Raw genomic sequence first — 18,323 nt, forward strand, 5'->3', positions numbered from 1 at the left:
CTAGGTGAGGGGAGGTGGGCACACAGGTGAGTGGGAGGTGAGCATCTAGGTGAGGGGAGGTGAGCACCTAGGTGAGGGGAGGTGGGCACACAGGTGAGGGGAGGTGAGCACACAGGTGAGGGGAGATGAGCACACAGGTGAAGGGAGGTGAGCACACAGGTGAGGGGAGGTGGGCACACAGTGAGGGGAGGTGGGCACACAGGTGAGGGAGGTGGGCACACAGGTGGGAGTGCAGATGGTGGCTCCCTGGGGCATCACGTTTACGGCAGATCCCATTTCGTCCAGTTTTGCCTCTTACTGTCACCGCGTCTTCTGGTTCTGATGTGTCACCAAGTGTATTCTATAATCTAGTAATCTAGTTTCTGATTTAGATAACCTAGCTTCTTGGAACTTTGTGAAGCAGAAGAAGGTTCAGGGTTACACTGTTCTTCTGGGTCCTGGCAGTTTGCTTTTGTGCTCTCCCCTCGTTTTGCCACCAACCGAAAGTACATTTTGCAAAAAGACATTCTATGCAGCTCATACAAGTTAAACGGGGAGAATACAGCACACACTGAAACATCCCCTAAGCTCCTGGCCATACTTTGTCCTGAATGAGTCTACCCTTGGCTCTCAAGAAACGCACGTGGAAAGGTATAGGTTCGGATGGACACTTCTTAACGCTTTCGGTGCTTAAAACATACAAAAGCAAAGATGATAGACTTACAATGAGCTCCGTTTTTATTTAGAAAGGAGAAACTCCTGAGTTAAAGAAAATGAAGCATTTAATGAAATTTATAGACCTCATTAGCTATATCTTACCAGGAAGTGATATGAATTCTTCTTAGAGAAAAAGAGCAAAGTTTATATGACTCATTTCCAGATTCCTGTGGTTTATTATCCTTATTTCTAAATTCTAATTTGTTGGAAGACTATCTTTAGACAGATAACAAATTTTCCAGTATTCTGACTTTTTAACACCCACATAGCAACAAGAATAAACTTTGATGTGAAATCCAAAACCTATGGCTTCTGGATTTAATAAAGACACAGACTTTAACACAAAGTTTCCTTTCTCAATAGTATGTTTTAGAGAAAGTGGGTAAGTAACCACTTTTCTAACAGTGGTAAAAGCTGCTAGTGGACTGTGGCTCTACTGCGTATAACACAGATGCCACATTCTGATACTCCTTTTAAAGAAGAAAATGAATAAAAACAGTACAGCTTAATCTGTTTCGAAATGTGTACTTTTAAAATTTCATGAACGTTAACTGATTAGAATGAGGTAAACACCACTGAGCTGTGAAGGACAAAATTTTAAGGGAAAGACACTGAGCTGAATGAATATGTGACCCGGGTGGGTTCCAATAGCCTGGTTGTGAGACTCTGCTTGGATGACAGGAAAGGTCTTTCAAAGCAGCTATGACAGAGCAGATGCGAGTGGGCTCATGGGAGGCCTGGCCCCACGGGCAGGAAAGAACCCCTGTGACCCCAAGTCCACTGCACACCCTTGTCTTCTCAGTTAGCTGAAGTTACCTTCATTTAGTTCTGCTAAATATCTTCTAACCGGTGGGTCACACAGATGGTTGGCCCTGGAGCCCGGGAGTTGCTGCTAACTCTCACACTGGCTGGACGGGTGACAGAGGCTGGGGCCTCTGGGGCAGCGACCCCTTGGGGGAACTCATTCCAACAAGGACTCAGGGAGCAGGACACCAATGCTTTCTTACCAGGGCTGCTGTTGACCTGCAGTGTGGCCTGAGCCCTGGACCTCATGGGAGCCTTCCGGCCAGCCCGCCCCTGCTCTCCTGCAGCGCTGACCCCACAGGGTGAGCCTCTGCTGCCCCCCCAGGGTGGAGACACCCGCCTCCCTGCCTCCCCACCCTGACTCTCAGCTGCTCAACAGCATCCTATCAAACTCTCCTACTCTTCCCAGGTCAAGAGAGACGGATCACGTGGCTCCCTCACAGATCACCGAGGTTCCCACTTTGGTCAGCCCCATCTGGGGAAGGGAGGTGGAAGTTGGGTCAGGAAGCTGGGAGGTGGTGCTGGGACCGAGGCAGATGTCCTGGAGTGGGGCTGCTGGCTGCAGAGCTGACCACCTCAGGGTGTAAACTGAGGAATGCGATGTCGACAGTGAACATTTGGCAGTGGAGACACTGCAGCTGCCTGGGCCCTCGGGTCTCCTGTGGGTGGGGAACAGCACGCAGCCTTGGGACCCAGCACTCACATTGGGACCTTCATGGGTCTGAGCAGCAGAATCTGAAGAGGGGGGCCCGGGCACACTGTCCAGGGAAAGAGGAGGGGCTGGCTTGCGCATGAGACCCAGCAGCGAGGGGGTCACCCAAGGGCATTCACTGCAGCAAGAGGGTAGGATGGAGATGTATTCTCTGCACTTTTGTAGACCTGGAATATTCTAATTTTTAAAAAAAGTTTTCCTTTTTCTTTTATTTTTTTTAAAGAAAATGTATGTGCAGCGGCAAGTAAGAGGAGATGGTTGGGGGCTGCTCTTGTTAGGGGAGGGGTGACCAGAGTAAAGGGTGGCCTGGGCCCTTCTGTGAACAACCAGAGCATCACACACCTAAGTGGCCTGCTGCGCCAGGTACCAGGCTGGATGTGACCTGCCTGGGGACCCAGGGTGAGCCCGGCAGCCTCGGGAGATGGAGACGAGGGCACGGAGTGTGCAGTCGGGATGTCGCAGGTACCAGATTAGAATAAAAATAGGTACTGCCTGCTGCTGTGTTTCTCCTTCTTCTGCATTCGAGAGGTAATCTGCCTCAACTGACGTGTTTCTATTTCCCTGTTCTTCTTGGTGCCTTTCTGCTCCTTTGCTGTTGCACCTTCATTCAAGAACTTGTTGTTGTTTAGTTGCTCGGTCACGTCCGACCCTTTTGCGACCCCATGGACTGTAGCCCCCAAGGCTCCTCTGTCCATGGGATTTCCCAGGAAAGAATACTGGAGTGGGTTGCCATTTCCTTCTCAGGGGATCTTTCCAACCCAGGGATCAAGCTCGTGTCTCCTGCACTGGCAGGTGGGTTCCTAACCCACTGAGCCGCCAGGGAAGCCCCCTTCAAGCACAGGGAACCGGTTCCGTGTGGTCACCCCTGCAACATCTCCTGGCGCACACAGCCCCTTGCCTCTCTCTCGTTTTCCTTTCTCCCTGAGTGTTTCTGTACACATGCTCCTTGAGTGTGAAACACTTTTTCTGTCTCCCCACTCCTGCCTGGGCTTCTTCTGGCCCATGTTAGAGACATGCTTCCTAGATCTCCTATCTTCTTCCTCTTCAATTTGCTTCTTAATTTTATGGAGTGTCTTCCAGTACATTTCTGAGAAGGACACAAATATTTTTCAGGAGCAAAGATTCTGAATCCTTACATGAAAAAGTCCTAGTTGTATTTTCACACGACCGACAATTTGGTTAGGCTTTGAATTCAACATTCAAAACCGCTTCTGTGAGAATTCTGAAGTCTGTGTCCTGCTGTTTGACAGACCCACTGCAGGTGCTGAGAAACCCACGACTGCATTTGTTCCTGCCATTCCTCTCTCCCTGGGCAAGGTCTTCTCATCTCCTGGGCAAGATACTCAAGGGCCCTTTTAATCTGACTGCCCATATCTTTGGTTCTAGCAAAGTTATTCTTAGCTAATTTACTCTCCCCCACTTAAAAAGAAATCTTACTATGCTGGATTGTGCTGTGTCAATTCAGCAAGAGCTGGGCACCAGATTTCTCAGTGGGAATCCAGGTTAGAGCCAGACCAGAGCGGAACCTTCCTGCGGTTGGGATAGAAGGAAGGAGGACCATCGTCCCTGAGTCATGGTGGTTAGGCAGGGGTGACGGGGGTGACACATGAAAGGTTCCCCACCCCCCGCGGCCTCCATCTACGCAATGTGGGTGGATATTCATGTTCTTCAGGGACAGAGCTCCTGTGCTCAGGACCCTTCTGGACCCCCTCTCCATGTACCTGTTCACCTGCATTTTTTTCATTGTATCCATGATAGTAAACTGTAACTGTAAATGAATGTTTCTCTGAGTTCTGTGAGTGGTTGGAGCAAATTAACTGACAGCTGACAGAGGAGGGAGTTGGTGGGAACCCTGATTTATAGCCAGTGACGTGACAGCCTGGACTTGTGACTGGGCTGAAGTGAGGCAGTCTCGTGGGGCAGAGCCCTTAATCTGTGGGGTCTGACGCTGTCTCCAGGCAGATGGAGTCAGAGTTGAGTGAAACTGTAGGACACCGACTCAGTGTCTGCTCAGAAGGGAAGAACTGCTCAGTGTTTGAAAAAACACACAGAGGAAAAGGCAAAGAACGAGAATAACAAAAATTTTGAAAAAGAAGAATGAAGTTGGAAGACCCACACTAACTGATCCCAAACTTCCCCTATAGCTACAGTGACCAGGACAGTGTGGCCACAGAGTGACACACAGATCAACACCACAGAATGGTCTAGAAACACACCCATGCAAGCACAGCCAACCAGTCTTTGACAAAGCCCAAAAGCAAGTCTATGAAGGAAGCTAGTATTCTCAACAAAAACGGTGTGGAAGCACTTGAACATTTGTAAGCAAAACAGAAAGAAAGAAAGGAGAGCCTTGATCCAAAGCTCACTTCTTTTGCAAAAACACAACTTAAAATGAATCACAGTTCTAAATGTAACACATAAAATTATAAAACTTCAGGGGAAAATCTTCCTGACCTATGGTTACATAAAGCATCCTGAGACATCGGTACCCAAAGCACAATCTATTTAAAAAGTAGATGAGTTTAACGTCACCAGAATTAAAAACTTGGACTCTGGGAAGGGCTCTGTTAAGCAGATGAAAGAAAAGCCATGGATGAGGAGAAAGGACTTGCAAAAGTGACACCCAACAAAGGACTTTTGTCCACAAGGAAACTCAAACCCAACAGTAAGAAGACAAATAGTCCAACAAGAAAATGGGCAAAAGATCACAAAAAGCCACCATTAGGGAAACACAAGGCAGTGCGCTGACGAGACACGTTGGAGCAGCTTGCAGTGAAAATCTGACAACACCAAGCGCTGGGAGGGCGAATGGTGCAGCTGCTCCGGCAGCCTCGAACCGACTTCAGTTTGAACACAGCCGCATAATCCAACCCTGGTGCTCACCTCAGGAAGTGAAACCTGTCCATCAGGGTCATGGCAGCCCTTCTAGCAATAACCCTACAACGACCAGCACGTTCCAGCAACAAGAGGAATGAACTGTTACCGCAAAGGCATCACGTGGAATGACAGAGTCACAGTTCCATTAATGCAACTGTCTCATATGACAAGATTCCAGTGAAGCGGACAGATCAGGTGTTGTCAGGGTCAGTTTCTCTGGGGGGTCAGTTTCTCTGGGGTGAAGGATAGTTCCATATCCTGACTGTGGCAGGGCTTGTGCTGATGCAGAAGTGTGATGAAATTCCATATACTCCACACCCCCCAAGAATGCATGAACTCTGAGCGGGGTTGTACCAACGTGCATCTTATGGTTTGAACATCATACTATGGGTGTAAGACATTACGGATGGGGATCTGGGTGAAGGGCACACAGGACTCTATTTCTGCAACTTTTATGTGAGTCAATACAGTGTTTAAATTGGGCAGATTTTGTAAAATGACTCTACGATCTATAGGGAAGCAGTTTTTCTAAGCAGGAATAATATTCTCGAAGAGTTTCATCAAAAATATTCAGGCAGGTGTTATAAATGCACATTTCCAGAGCCACTAAATCAGAAACTATGGAAGTAGATGAGGAATCTGCATTGTTTTCAAGTTCTTGAGCTATTTTATGATCAAACAAGTCTGGGGAGCACTGGTTTAGGTGGACTGTACTTACAGAGGTAGAGGTAAACTTTAATCATCTAGAAAGTTTGCTTGTCTGGGGTCCCTGGATGCTAGAGACAGTGAGAGCGTGTACATCAGCACTGACGGGTGGGCTGAACATTTTTCTCCTCTATGTTCAGGATACTCAGACACTGTAGGGAAATGGTGGCTGGGTGGCACCTCTCTGTGGAACACATGGGGTCATGAATGAGAGGGGAGGCTGCACAGGAGGCAGGCCGTTCTCCCCGGTGCAGCCCTTGTCCACATACCACTGTGTCCTGTGGGCCCAGGCCAAGGCCACCACAGGGGTCTGTGGAGGAGCCAGGGAGCGTGTCCAAATGCTATGGATTGAACTGTGTCCCTCAAAGTCCACTGCAGCCCTAACCCCCCATCCCGAAACTGTATTCAGAGATGAGGCTTTTGAAGAGGTAATTAAGGTTAAATGAGGTCATAAGGGTGGGGCCCTAATCCAAGAGTCATCAGGAGTGAGTAAGAGCAGAGAAGGAGGGTCATGAGAGAACTCAGGGAGGAGACGACCATGAGCACGCCAAGGAGAGAGGCCTTGGAGGAACCACCTGCCGGAACCCTGATCTTGAACGTCCAGCCCCAGACTGTGAGGAATAGGTGTCTGTTGTTTGTGCTGTGGCAGTCTGAGTGGGCTAAGACACCAAGGAAGCACGGACCTCCGAGAGAGGCGCAAGGGGAGCTGGGAGCAGGTATGGAGGATGAGGACCAGGTGGGGCTGAGATGAGGGACGCATCTCACACCCACACCTGCTGTCTTCCTTCTGCTGTGAACCTGAGCACATACTCCAGGCAACCAGAGCTGATCACAGCTACCCATGCAAGCTGCCCTGACCCCCAACCTCTCCTTGGAGCTGCCAGGACCCTCCAGGGGCAGCCTCTGAGGCAGGGATGTGGTCTGGCCTTGCCTCCCCTTCCCCCTCACCACACCCCCATCCAGGAGTCACAGCTCTGTTGGGAACAGCCTCTCAATGAAGGTGTAAAGTGGGCACTGCCTGAAACAGGTGGCACAGGCTGGCACAGGCCTGAGGCCATTGGTCCAGGCTATTTGGCATCTTTTAGTTTATTTGGAATTAGCAGAACATTAATTTTATGGTACTCTGATTTATTGGAACTCATTGGAAAAGACCCTGATGCTGGGCAAGATGGAAGGCAGGAGAAGGGGACGACAGAAGATAAGATGGTTGGATGGCATTACCGACTCGATGGACATGAGTTTGAGCAAGCTCTGGGAGTTGGTGATGGACTGGCATGCTGCAGTCCACGGGGTTGCAAAGAGTCAGACATGACTGAGGGACTGAATTGAACTCTGATTTAACATTGTCCTTGGTCACCCTGCTTATTTAACTTCTATGCAGAGTACATCATGAGAAACGCTGGGCTGGAAGAAACACAAGCTGGAATCAAGATTGCTGGGAGAAATAACAATAACCTCAGATATGCAGATGACACCACCCTTATGGCAGAAAGTGAAGAGGAACTAAAAAGCCTCTTGATGAAAGTGAAAGAGGAGAGTGAAAAAGTTGGCTTAAAGCTCAACATTCAGAACACTAAGATCATGGCATCTGGTCCCACCACTTCAAGGCAAATAGATGGGGAAACAGTGGAAACAGTGTCAGACTTTATTTTGGGGGGCTCCAAAATCACTGCAGATGGTGACTGCAGCCATGAAATTAAAAGACACTTACTCCTTGGAAGAAAAGTTATGACCAACCTAGATAGCATATTCAAAAGCAGGGACATTACTTTGCCAACAAAGGTCCGTCTAGTCAAGGCTATGGTTTTTCCAGTGGTCATGTATGGATGTGAGAGTTGGACTGTGAAGAAAGCTGAGCGCTGAAGAATTGATGCTTTTGAACTGTGGTGTTGGAGAAGACTCTTGAGAGTCCCTTGGACTGCGAGGAGATCCAACCAGTCCATTCGGAAGGAGATCAGCCCTGGGATTTCTTTGGAGGGAATGATGCTGAAGCTGAAACTCCAGTACTTTCGCCACCTCATGCGAAGAGTTGACTCATTGGAAAAGACTCTGATGCTGGGAGGGATTGGGGCAGGAGGAGAAGGGGACGATAGAGGATGAGATGGCTGGATAGCTCACTGACTTGATGGATGTGAGTCTGAGTGAACTCCGGGAGTTGGTGATGGACAGGGAGGCTTGGCGTGCTGCGATTCATGGGGTCGCAGAGTCGGACACGACTGAGCGACTGAACTGAACTTGGTATCTAATCAGACATTCAAGTAGACACACAAATATCAAACCAATAAGTATGACTGAGCCCCTTTGCTATTTACCTGGAACTAGCACAACGTTGTGAATTGGCTATACTTCAATACAAAATAAAAAGTTAAAAAAAAAAATCAAACCAAAGTACGTTGCTCCCCACTTCACAAACGTGACTCAATTTAGACTATGAACAAAGACCCTACAGAGTGCTGGTGATTCCTGCGACTGTAACAGTTGAGAAATGGCTTAAATAGAGATATTTTCTTTTGCTCTGAGAAATCTTATTCTTTAATTTCCCCTAACTTCCTAAAGAGAAACACTGCTAAGGAAGATCGTCCCTTAATTATTTCTATGACGCTTAACAGTTAAGTCTGCCCTGGGCTCAGAACTTGTCATTCTGGCTGAGAGTGTGCTGCATGTAAATTATACCCTCAGTATTCAGTCACATAGTTTCCGCGTGACTCACGTTCTCCCAGAGAATCCAGCACACGGCAGAAGCCGACTCAGCAGTTTCTCTCACGAGGCCACCTCCCCACCAACTTGCTGACCCTTGAACGCTCAGGGCTGAGATGAGCGTGTCCAGAGACCCCTTGCGGGTGCAGAGCTCCACATCTGAGGGCGCTAAAGCAGGGGTCCCTGGGCCTGACCACCAGCCAGCATTTTCACACGCAATGGGACATTTTAATTTCCCAGTTAGGATATGAAAGCTCTTACTAGCTCTCCGCTGAAGTGGCTGTGATTCTTTGTTCTAAAACCAGCAGTGCGTGTGCTGGGGAAGCATCTGTAAAAGGGCAGGCACATCCCAGAACCATGACCCGCGGGCTGGACGTGCTCCACAGACGGAAGGACCGGGGTAGCGACAGGAGTCCCAGAGCCGGTGCTTGTTCTCCTTGCGCCAATGATGGTTTGCAAACTCATATCCAAATGCCAGCTGAGATGCAAGAGTGTGTGCCCAGAGCCCTTGGCTTCCTGACTCTGGATGCTCAGGTCACAACCTGGAGGACAGAAGACTCCGTCCTCCTCAGAGACCTGAAGCTGCCGTGGACTCAGAGCTCCACTAGCTCACACACCCCTCGGCGGGGAAGGACAGCCTCCCAACAGCTCCGCACCAACCAAGTGCTCGGTGTGGCTGTGGGTGAACCAGGACCGCCTGGTGCAGACAGGACAGAGCTGCCCCTGTCCCGTGTGACTATCAACATCAACCCGAGTGCTCTCACCACTACCAGAGACCCTGCCGGCTCCTGGGAGACGCATGCTGGCTCTCCTCCTGCCCTCGTGGCTGGAGGGGCAGCAGGAAGACCACTGAGCCCCCAGGGCCCTCGCCACCTTCCCTGGTGCATCTGTCATCACCTCCTGCTCTGAGCGCACCGCCTGCGGCCACGAGGCCGCTCCTGGAATAGTCATCTCAAAAAGGCTCATTTGGAAAAGTAAACCCAAATGCAAAAGAACTTTTTTTGTGTGTGGACCAGCACGAATGGCACAGAACCTAAAAGCTGGTGAAGCAGCTTTGGTAACAGAAGCAACAGGCAAACCCAAAACTAAAGAGCAAAGGGTAAAGAACTCAGATCATCCAGAGAACTATGTGAAATAGCCCACAAGAGGGACGTGGTGGTCCCAGGCACCATTCAACTCTCAGGGTTTCTTCAGCATCACTTTGAGTTCAGTGAACAGAACGCTGACGCCAGAATTATAAGCGGCTCTAATTTCCGAAGCTGATTATCATTATAAATCATTCCATTATACTGAGATTTCAGTTTTCAAAACTCAGAGTTTAGAAAAAAGCACTTCATTATATGGTAGGATCGCAAGAAATCGCAATGTGGGACAGACCCCAGCACCTCACTGGGGGGAGAACGTTTCCACGCCTCCTAGAGCTTCTTCCTGGTTGGGCTTTGGGGGGCTGCTCCCCACTCTGATGTGGGACCCCCCCCAGAGGAACACATTTCTCCTGCCCTGGGGGGTTAGGTCCTGGGAGGGACTTGTCCAGCAAGATGGGGCCTGAAGTGTCTGCTGTCAGTGGGGCAGCCAGGGCGGGACCAGGAGGCAAACAGAACAGGCTTGGGCCCATCCCCAAGAGCCCGGGGCAACTTTAGGTCTCTGTTTTGGGGTAACTTGCTACAGAGCTTAGAGTGGGTGCTGACACGTTGAGGCAGTGGCTTGTTTTCAAAGCTGGACGAAGAGAGAATGTTTGGTTCTCATCCTCACTTAACACCTCATCAACATGTGGTCAGTTCGCAGGATTCCCTCGACATCCCATGGACTTTGGGACCGCCCCCAGGCTGAGATCTTGAGACCCTTCTTGACCTCCTCCTCCAGCCCCTGTCCTGCCGTGGTTTCTAGTCTGACTTCAGCCTACACCCACTTCCAGCTCTGTGGACTTCTGTTACCTGCCCACCCTGCACAGCGCATCTCAGCTGGTTCCCCAGACCCGGGCCTCTTCCAGCTGCCCTGCTCAGGGGTGGCCCTGCTCCACTAGAAACTCCGGCCTTTTCTGGATACCCCCACCCCTGCAGCTGCTCAGCACTGCCCAGGCCCCCACCTCCTGCCCTCTGCCTCCATCCACCTCAGCCCGTGTGACCGGGCTGCATGGGCCCTGCTCCCCGATCTTGATCCAGGCCCTCCACACTTGCCTCCGAACTCTGGCTCCTTCCCAAGCCAGGCTCCTGTGAAATGCTGTTCCCCCTCCCCCAGGCAGCGCCTACCAGGATGGTGCCTGGTACCCAAGAGGCAGCAGGCACAGGTGCTGAGAGCACAGAAACTCCCTCCCACCCCCAGACGGCAGACATACCTGGGTGAGCAGCTGGTCGGGCGCCAGCTGGTTGATCCACCGCGTGTACCGCTCAGTGGAGTTGGGGGGCTCCCTCGTCACTTGACAACCGATAATCTGTAAAACAATAACAAACAGGACTTAAAGCCATGCAGCCTTGAGGGCGGCCCTGTGTTTTGATAACTTTCTCCATTCAGCTTCTAAATAAACAAGAGCTGCAACCCTAACAGCTCATTGCCCCCGGCTGGCTCCCTCTATCTAGGCTGCCACAGCAGCCTCCGCGGTGATGCCATCAGACAGGCACTCCCGCCCCAGGAAGAATCCATGCTAGCTGCCATCTAAATCCTCTCCTGTACCCTGCCAGATTACTTCTCACCCCTCCTTCTACTCTCGGTTCTGGAACCTGGCCCTGCCTCCTCCTGGCCATGGACACCATCCCCTCTCCACAGCTTCACAGGCTGACTCCCAGCACCCAACACCTAGGGAAGCCCCCCTGCATGCTCTCCTCGGGTATCTGCTTGCAGTGCATTTAAACATCCTTAAGACTGCTCAGAGGTAAAGGGTCCAGCCCTCCCGCCAGTGAGGCAGGCTTGGAGGGAGGCTGGGCCCTCCCACAGATATCAGGGGTCCTGATGCTCAGACACCAGCAGCCCCAGGGCTCAGATGCAGAGAATGGGCCAGTTTCTGAGGGAGGGGCCCCTCACAGCAGCAGGAGGAGGCCTTTCTCCCCCTTTCTGGCCAGGGGAGGGCAGCTGGGGTGTCCGAGGGTGGCAGAAAGCCCGCCCCTGGGTGAGGGTCCTATGAGGCTCTCACAGGCTGGCTGACCTTGGAAGATGACACTAACCTCTCATCCCAGGCTTTGTCTTCCCCACCTTCCTGACCATCAGGTAACACAGTGAGGAAGGTCAAGGGTGGCTGGCTGACTTATGTCACTGCCTAAGTCTCCTTATTGAGAAGTGAGCAAAAGTCACCTCATGAATTTCTTAAAACTTGCTCTAATATACACAACACTTACACATGGTGATTAATTTATATTAATTCAGTTATGCTACTGAAGTTTTCAGAAGGTTTTCGTCTGCTTTGCTTGCATTTTGTTGTGGTGGTTGTGTTTCGTGATCCTGTTATACATATACACATCTCCACTCATTTTCAGATTCTTTCCCCACACAGGTTATTATAGAATACTGAGTAGAGTTCCCTGTGCTACACAGTAGGTCCTTGTTTGTTGTGGTTTTTTAATCTGTTCTTGACAGAGAGAGAGAAATGGTAGATTCGCATGTAGTAGTAAGAAATAACACACAGAGATCCCATGTGTATTATTACTTGGTTTCCTCTAATGGTAACATCTTGAAAAACCAACACTTGGCCTCCACTGGGCTCAGGGACACTGGGCGTTTCCACGGCCACAGGGGCCCCTCATGGTGCCTTTATGGCTGCTTCCCGCCCCTCCCAACCCCCCACACCCACCCAACCCGCCCTGCTCCTTCCCCACACTGCTAGCTCGCAGCCACAAACCTGCTACTTCAATGCCATAATTCTTTCAAGAACTTTGCAAAAATGCAATCACATTGTGTGTAGCCTTTAGCAATTGGGTGATTCCCTGGAGATTTGTCCCCCCCCCCTTTTTTTTTTGGCTGAAAAATACTCCATAGCTTAACCCTCTACAGGACACCTGGGCTGTTTCCAGTTTGAAGCTGTTACTGTTATTCTGCTGCAAACACTCATGTAGGGGCTTTTGTGTGAACAGAAGTCTTCATTTCTCTGGGATGAACGCCCAGGAGTGTGACTGCGGGTCGTACAGTAGTTTCATGTTTTAAGAAACTGTTTCCCTGAGCGGCTGCACCACTTCCATCCCCATAACAGCATGTGTGACCACTTTCCCCGCATCCTCACCACGTGTGACCAGTTCCCCCACGTCCTCACCGTGTGTTTTGGTCTAGCTTTTCCAACAGGTGTGTGCGGTGACTCGTGCTTATAACACACATCCCCAATGGCTCATGAGGCTGGACCTCCTTCCGGGGGCTTATTTCTCATCTGCCTGACCCTCCAGAGAAGTTTTATTAGGATAAAACACACTTGGCCATAGGTGTGCATTCTTTTTACATATTACTGAATTCTGTGAACCTTTTATGTATTTCTCCTAAAAGCACATACTAAACACAGTTACAAATCAGAACAGCTCTTGAATGAGCAGCCTGCCCAGTGCGAGGCTGCGGGACTGATGTGACCAAGGCATATATTTTTAACTGTCTATTCCATCTGTTTTCTGGTATCGTTTACACTGGCTTGCATTTGATGGCTGAACAGAAAAGGTTTTGAAGAAAAAAGGAAACATGTGGATCAAAGCTGTGAGATAGAAACCCTCTGTTTCAAAAGTATTCCCAAACATGAAGATGAAGAGGCTTAACTTCTGTATAAACACCCAGGCCCCGGCCCCACACTGCTGTGTCATGAACAGCTGCTGGAGGTGGAGGGTCAGCCTAGCACAGCCCAGCCCACGCTGAGAGACACACTTCTAGCCAGACTGCGGGCAGGCGGACATGGCCTTGCTGGGACATGAGCTGACTCATGCTATTTCCACAGTGAACACCTGAACCCCCTTCCCAAACCTCACCTTCCACTCTCTGCCTCCGAGGAAGGCTGAACCACACTGGGTGGGGTCTCACAGGGAGCAGGGCTAGGAGGACATGAAATGAAGCTGGAGCTTCAGGGGCTGGCTGTTCTTTGAGGCTTTAATCAATGTGAGTGTTGGTTTACAAAGAACAAAAGGATATTTTGTTTGCCTTGTGAAAGTGAAAAGTGAAAGTCGGACACTCAGTTGTGTCCAACTCTTTGTGACCCCCATGGACTGTAGCCCGCCAGACTCCTCTGTCCATGGGGTTTCCCAGGCAAGAATACTGGAATGGGTTGCCACTTCCTTCTCAAGGGGATCTCCCCGACCCAGGGATTGAACCCAGGTCTCCTACACTGGCAGGCAGATTCTTTACCATCTGACCTACCAGAGCAGTCCTTTGTTTGTGTTAACACTTTTTAAAAGAATGCTGGCCTGGGCCACAGGACAGACAAAGGCAAACCATAAAAAGAGGCGCCTGCAGCAGGGCGCCGAGCTCTTCTCCTGTGCTGCCTGCCCTGCCTTCATGCCAGACCGCTGTGGACACCACGCCAGCACAGGGCCTGTACACAGTCAGTGCTCAACAGGCACAGGCTGAACGAACACAAAGAGTGGGAGACTGAGAAAACGCTTCAAGAAATAATGGTCAAAATTTTCCCAAATTTGATGCAGGCTATAAAACCACAGATCCCAGAGATTCAACAAAGCCTCATTAGAGTCAACCTTAAAAAAAAAAACAAAAACTTAGGTTTGTACATCATAACCAAAGTGCTGAAAAGTAATACTAAAGAAAAAATCTTAAAAGCAGTCAAGAGACAAACACCCATTACACAGAGAGGCATAAGGAAGGCAGCAGACTTCTTGGCAGAAGCTATGGAAACCAGACAAGCGGGAGGGATCTTTTTTAAAAAATATTTTATTTGTATTTATTTGGCTGAGCCTGGTCTTAGATGTGGCAAGCGTAATCTTCAATCTTCGTTGCATCATGCAGGATCTTTTTTCAAGTTGCAACATGCAAACTCTTAGCTGTGGCATGTGGGATCTAGTTCCCTGACCAGGGATCAAAACCAGGCCCCCTGCATTAGGAGCACAGAGTCTTAGCCACTGGACCACCAGGGAAGGGCCAGGGAGAGGCATCTTTAATGAAAGAAAGGACCTCAACCTAGAATTCATTAGCCAGCTACTATAGCTTTCAAAAATTAAAGCAAAAGAGACTTTTTCAGGAAAACAAAATAATTCATCACAAGAAGAGGTAAATTACCAAAAAAGATGAAGGAAGCTCTTTGGGGAAAAGAAGATGATCTGACTGATAACAAGGAATGATAAGTGGCAGTGATGGTAAACGTGTAAAAGCAGAAGACATTTTGCCATGTGTAACCTCTTTATAAGATAGTTCATTTTGGTAAAAATAAAAACAAATAGCGTGAGGTTTACAGCACAAACTGTGTGACAGGATGTGATCCTGTAATCTTACACTCCAGTGAGATTCTGCCATCTATTTGCGGTAGAGTGTAAGGGGTAAGGTACACACTGCACACGGCCCTAAGCCGACCACTGGAAACCAGGGAGACAAAGAGGTGTAGCTGATAAAGCAACAGCACAGGTAAAGGGGATCACAGAGCAAAACACGGAGCAGAGGAAACCAGGAGGAGAGACTCGAGGCAAAACCCAAACCAGAAGATGAAGACCAATTACATAAAACACAGAAGGAACACGGTAGTAAAAAGCCAGTCAGGAAAAGAGAAAAAAAGACAAAGTGGGAAGGGACTGGCATGTGGCCGAGTTAGGAGGGGTGCCACTGCAAGGTGGCTTGGCTTGGCTGTTGCTGGGAGCAGCACCCACATGCAAGCTCTTACTGAGGAACTGAAGTTTTAAATTTATTTTTAAAAATTAATTATTTTTATTTATTTGGCTGAGCTGGGTCTTAGTTGCGGCTCATGGGATCTTTAGCTGCATGTGGGATCTAGCTCCCCAAACAGGGATCAAACCTGGGTTCCCTGCATTGGGAGCATTGAGTTTTCACCACTGGACCATGAGGGAAGTCCCAGAAACTGAATTTTTTAAACTTCACTAACCTCAGTTCTGGAAATGAGAACTGATACTGCAAACCCACATAACAAACCAGACAACAAGCTTGAATAGGAAGTTGTAAAATGAGCCCAGGACCTGCACCTTGAATTTTGAGAGGAAGGCAGCCCACCCACCCCACCCACTGTCCTCACAGTGTTGCTGGAGGGTCCCTCCCACAAGGCCTCTCAGAACCACGGCCTGAAGATGAAAAATAAGGGGTGGGGGGGGGATGTAAAGCATAAAATTTTATTAACTACATTTATGAAATTAGTTCCTAATTTATGTTTATCAACAGTTTAAAGATTACTAAAATATAAACAAATATTAGATTTCATTAAGAACTAATTGCCTTATGGATCCAATCCTCAAAATACTTAAAGTGGGTACATTTAGGAATGGAGGCAGTGCTTTAATATTTTAAGTTAGATTAACTATTTTCCTTATTTCATACTCCCAAATGCTTCTTGTCATCAAAAATCTTTTCTAAATCATGACTTACAGATCAACGTGTAATCAATCACCTGGGCAACAATCACCACTAGGAAACAGGGTCATTCAAACACCCTCCTAGCTCCCGAGAGGCACACGTGTTTACTCATCAAGAGCGGTATGTATCAGGTGTGACTGGGGTGTGGCGTGGCCACGCTCCACGAAACCTAAACACACAGATGTGTGTTGTCCACGTGTGGTAGTCACATCAACATGGGGCAGATGCGGAAGAACACCACTCTGTCACTGTGATTTTTAACCTGAGAAACTTCTCCGGACGGTAGGAGGTGAGGTGCCCTCATAGCCTCTGCCTCTCAAATCCCCCGGGCACTGGACCAGGTCCATCTTCAGCAAGGCTCTTGTAGCCTCCCCACAGCCCCCCAGTCACGCTCTCCCCCTCCCAACTCACCCCACCTCCCAAATACCAAGAGATGGGTGCCTGGCCTGCAACACGCCCCCTCCCCAGGCTCCATCAGGGCCAGCCGTGGACACAGAGGCCCCCAAGCCCACCTGCAAACCGATCCCCAGGCACTGCAGGCCAGAAGGCTCCCCAGCCAATCTCTCGCGCTGTGAGGCAGAGCTGGACCATGGAGTCCGGCCACCAGACTCCGTCCTGTGTGACTAAGTGAAGCCCCCATCTGCACCCACTTCTTCCAGCCTCTGCTGGGTACATAGATGGTGCCCACTGTGTGTGAGGTGCAGTGAGGACCGAGCCAAAGTGAGGCGGCGCCTACTGGGCTTTAGGTGCTGACAGTAGACCCACCCACCTCCCAGCCTCATGCAGCATGAGCTCCTTGCTGGCCCCTTCAAACAGCTGTGCCCTCTCTGCAGCGCCGGCGCCGTTCCCGGGCACACACTCAGCCGACCAAGTCAGCGCCTCTCTGTGGACAGGGCACAGTGGCCACCCCCACAGGGCGGGATGAGCCTGCACCGTTCCCGGGCACACACTCAGCTGACCAAGTCAGCGCCTCTCTGTGGACAGAGAGCACAGTGGCCACCCCCACAGGGCGGGATGAGGCTGCACTGAGCAGAGGGGAGATGACGGCCCTGGTGTCACCTGAAGATGGAGACTGGTCCACAGTGCCTGCCTCCCGCCTCAGGTTCCCACCAGGCAGGGTGGGCAAAGGCCAGGTCACCGAGGACACCCCCTGAGCCCCCTGGAGACTCACATCCAGGATGTAGGGAAGTCCTGCCACCGCCCTGTCCCACGACCACAGGGAAGGACCTGCCCACGAGTGCTGGAAAAGCTCTGGGCCTCCCTGAACCTCTGCAGGGTGCTCCCTGCCTCCTTCCCACCTTCATCCTCAGTGCCTCCATATTCCTGAGAATACAGAGCTTCCCACCTCTGCCCATCACAGGCGACCCCTCAGGGAGGGGCCCGGACCAAACACAGCGGCTTCCCTGAGCCCACCCAACTCCTGTCCCAGAGTGGATCCCTGCTCCAAAATGCTCCACAGGTGGGTGGGGAAACGCCCGGCAAGCCATCTCAGAAGCTCTGCAGAGAATGTGCAGCTGCACGATTTATGGGCGCGGCCACCCTCATAATCAAATGGCTTTCTTGTAAATGGCCTTAAAGAAGTAATGACCACGAACAAACATATACTTAGCATTCATTTCATTCTTTCCAAACGAACTATATGATATAATCAACAAAACCACCAACTGGCAACTGCAAATCAAGATTTTTGTAGGTCATGACTTTTATAAAACCCAGCCCCACAGCAACACCCCCTCTCAAGCTGGTTTTGTCTAGAGCAGCAGGGCTGCTCTGAATCTCTGGTCTCGCTGCAGACCTGTGATGCGGGGCGGGAGGAGGCACAGCTGCTCCACTGCTGCGAGCAAAGCTGCTCCTTTGTTGGAACAGAGTATCCAGTGCACTTCACACAAGCTTAGCGAGAAAAGCCCTAACCTCAAACCTTATAAAAGCACAAGACAATGTGTTTCAATTAAGATTAAGATAAACTGGAAGATTAAGATAAGCTTTACTGTACTGCAGGCGTAAAGTCTCAGTCTGCAATGCGGGAGACCTGGGTTCAATGCCTGGGTTGGGAAGATCCCCTGGAGAAGGGAAAGGCTACCCACTCCAGTATTCTGGCCTGGAGAATTCCATGGACTGTATAGTCCATGGGGTCGCAAAGAGCTGGACACGACTGAGTGACTTTCACTTCACAAGATAAACTGACACGGTCTATATTTTCCCCAAATTCCTTATATATCCCTAGATTTCAAGGTCTTTGAACTTACATGTTGTGGTTCAGTTGCTCAGTTGTGTCCAACTCTTTGCGACCCCATGGCCTGCAGCATGCTAGGATTCCCTGTCCTTCACCATCTCCTGGACCTTGCTCAAA

The 18,323-nt window shown here is 50.0% G+C and overlaps 1 protein-coding gene across 3 annotated transcripts in view; it reads right to left on the minus strand.

Annotated features, from left to right (window-relative positions):
- The window catches only part of B3GNTL1 (UDP-GlcNAc:betaGal beta-1,3-N-acetylglucosaminyltransferase like 1), a 104,635-nt gene that overhangs the window by 38,932 nt on the left and 47,380 nt on the right, over nucleotides 1-18,323 (minus strand). For all 3 annotated transcript variants that reach the window (XM_040244924.1, XM_040244925.1, XM_040244926.1), the window contains one exon: nucleotides 10,827-10,922. In XM_040244924.1, coding sequence (XP_040100858.1) covers nucleotides 10,827-10,922 — 96 coding nt within the window. The remainder of the gene's footprint in view (nucleotides 1-10,826; nucleotides 10,923-18,323) is intronic.

The sequence above is a fragment of the Oryx dammah genome, unplaced genomic scaffold, assembly GCF_014754425.2.
Source record: "Oryx dammah isolate SB20612 unplaced genomic scaffold, SCBI_Odam_1.1 HiC_scaffold_8, whole genome shotgun sequence".
NCBI classification, from domain to species: domain Eukaryota; kingdom Metazoa; phylum Chordata; class Mammalia; order Artiodactyla; family Bovidae; genus Oryx; species Oryx dammah.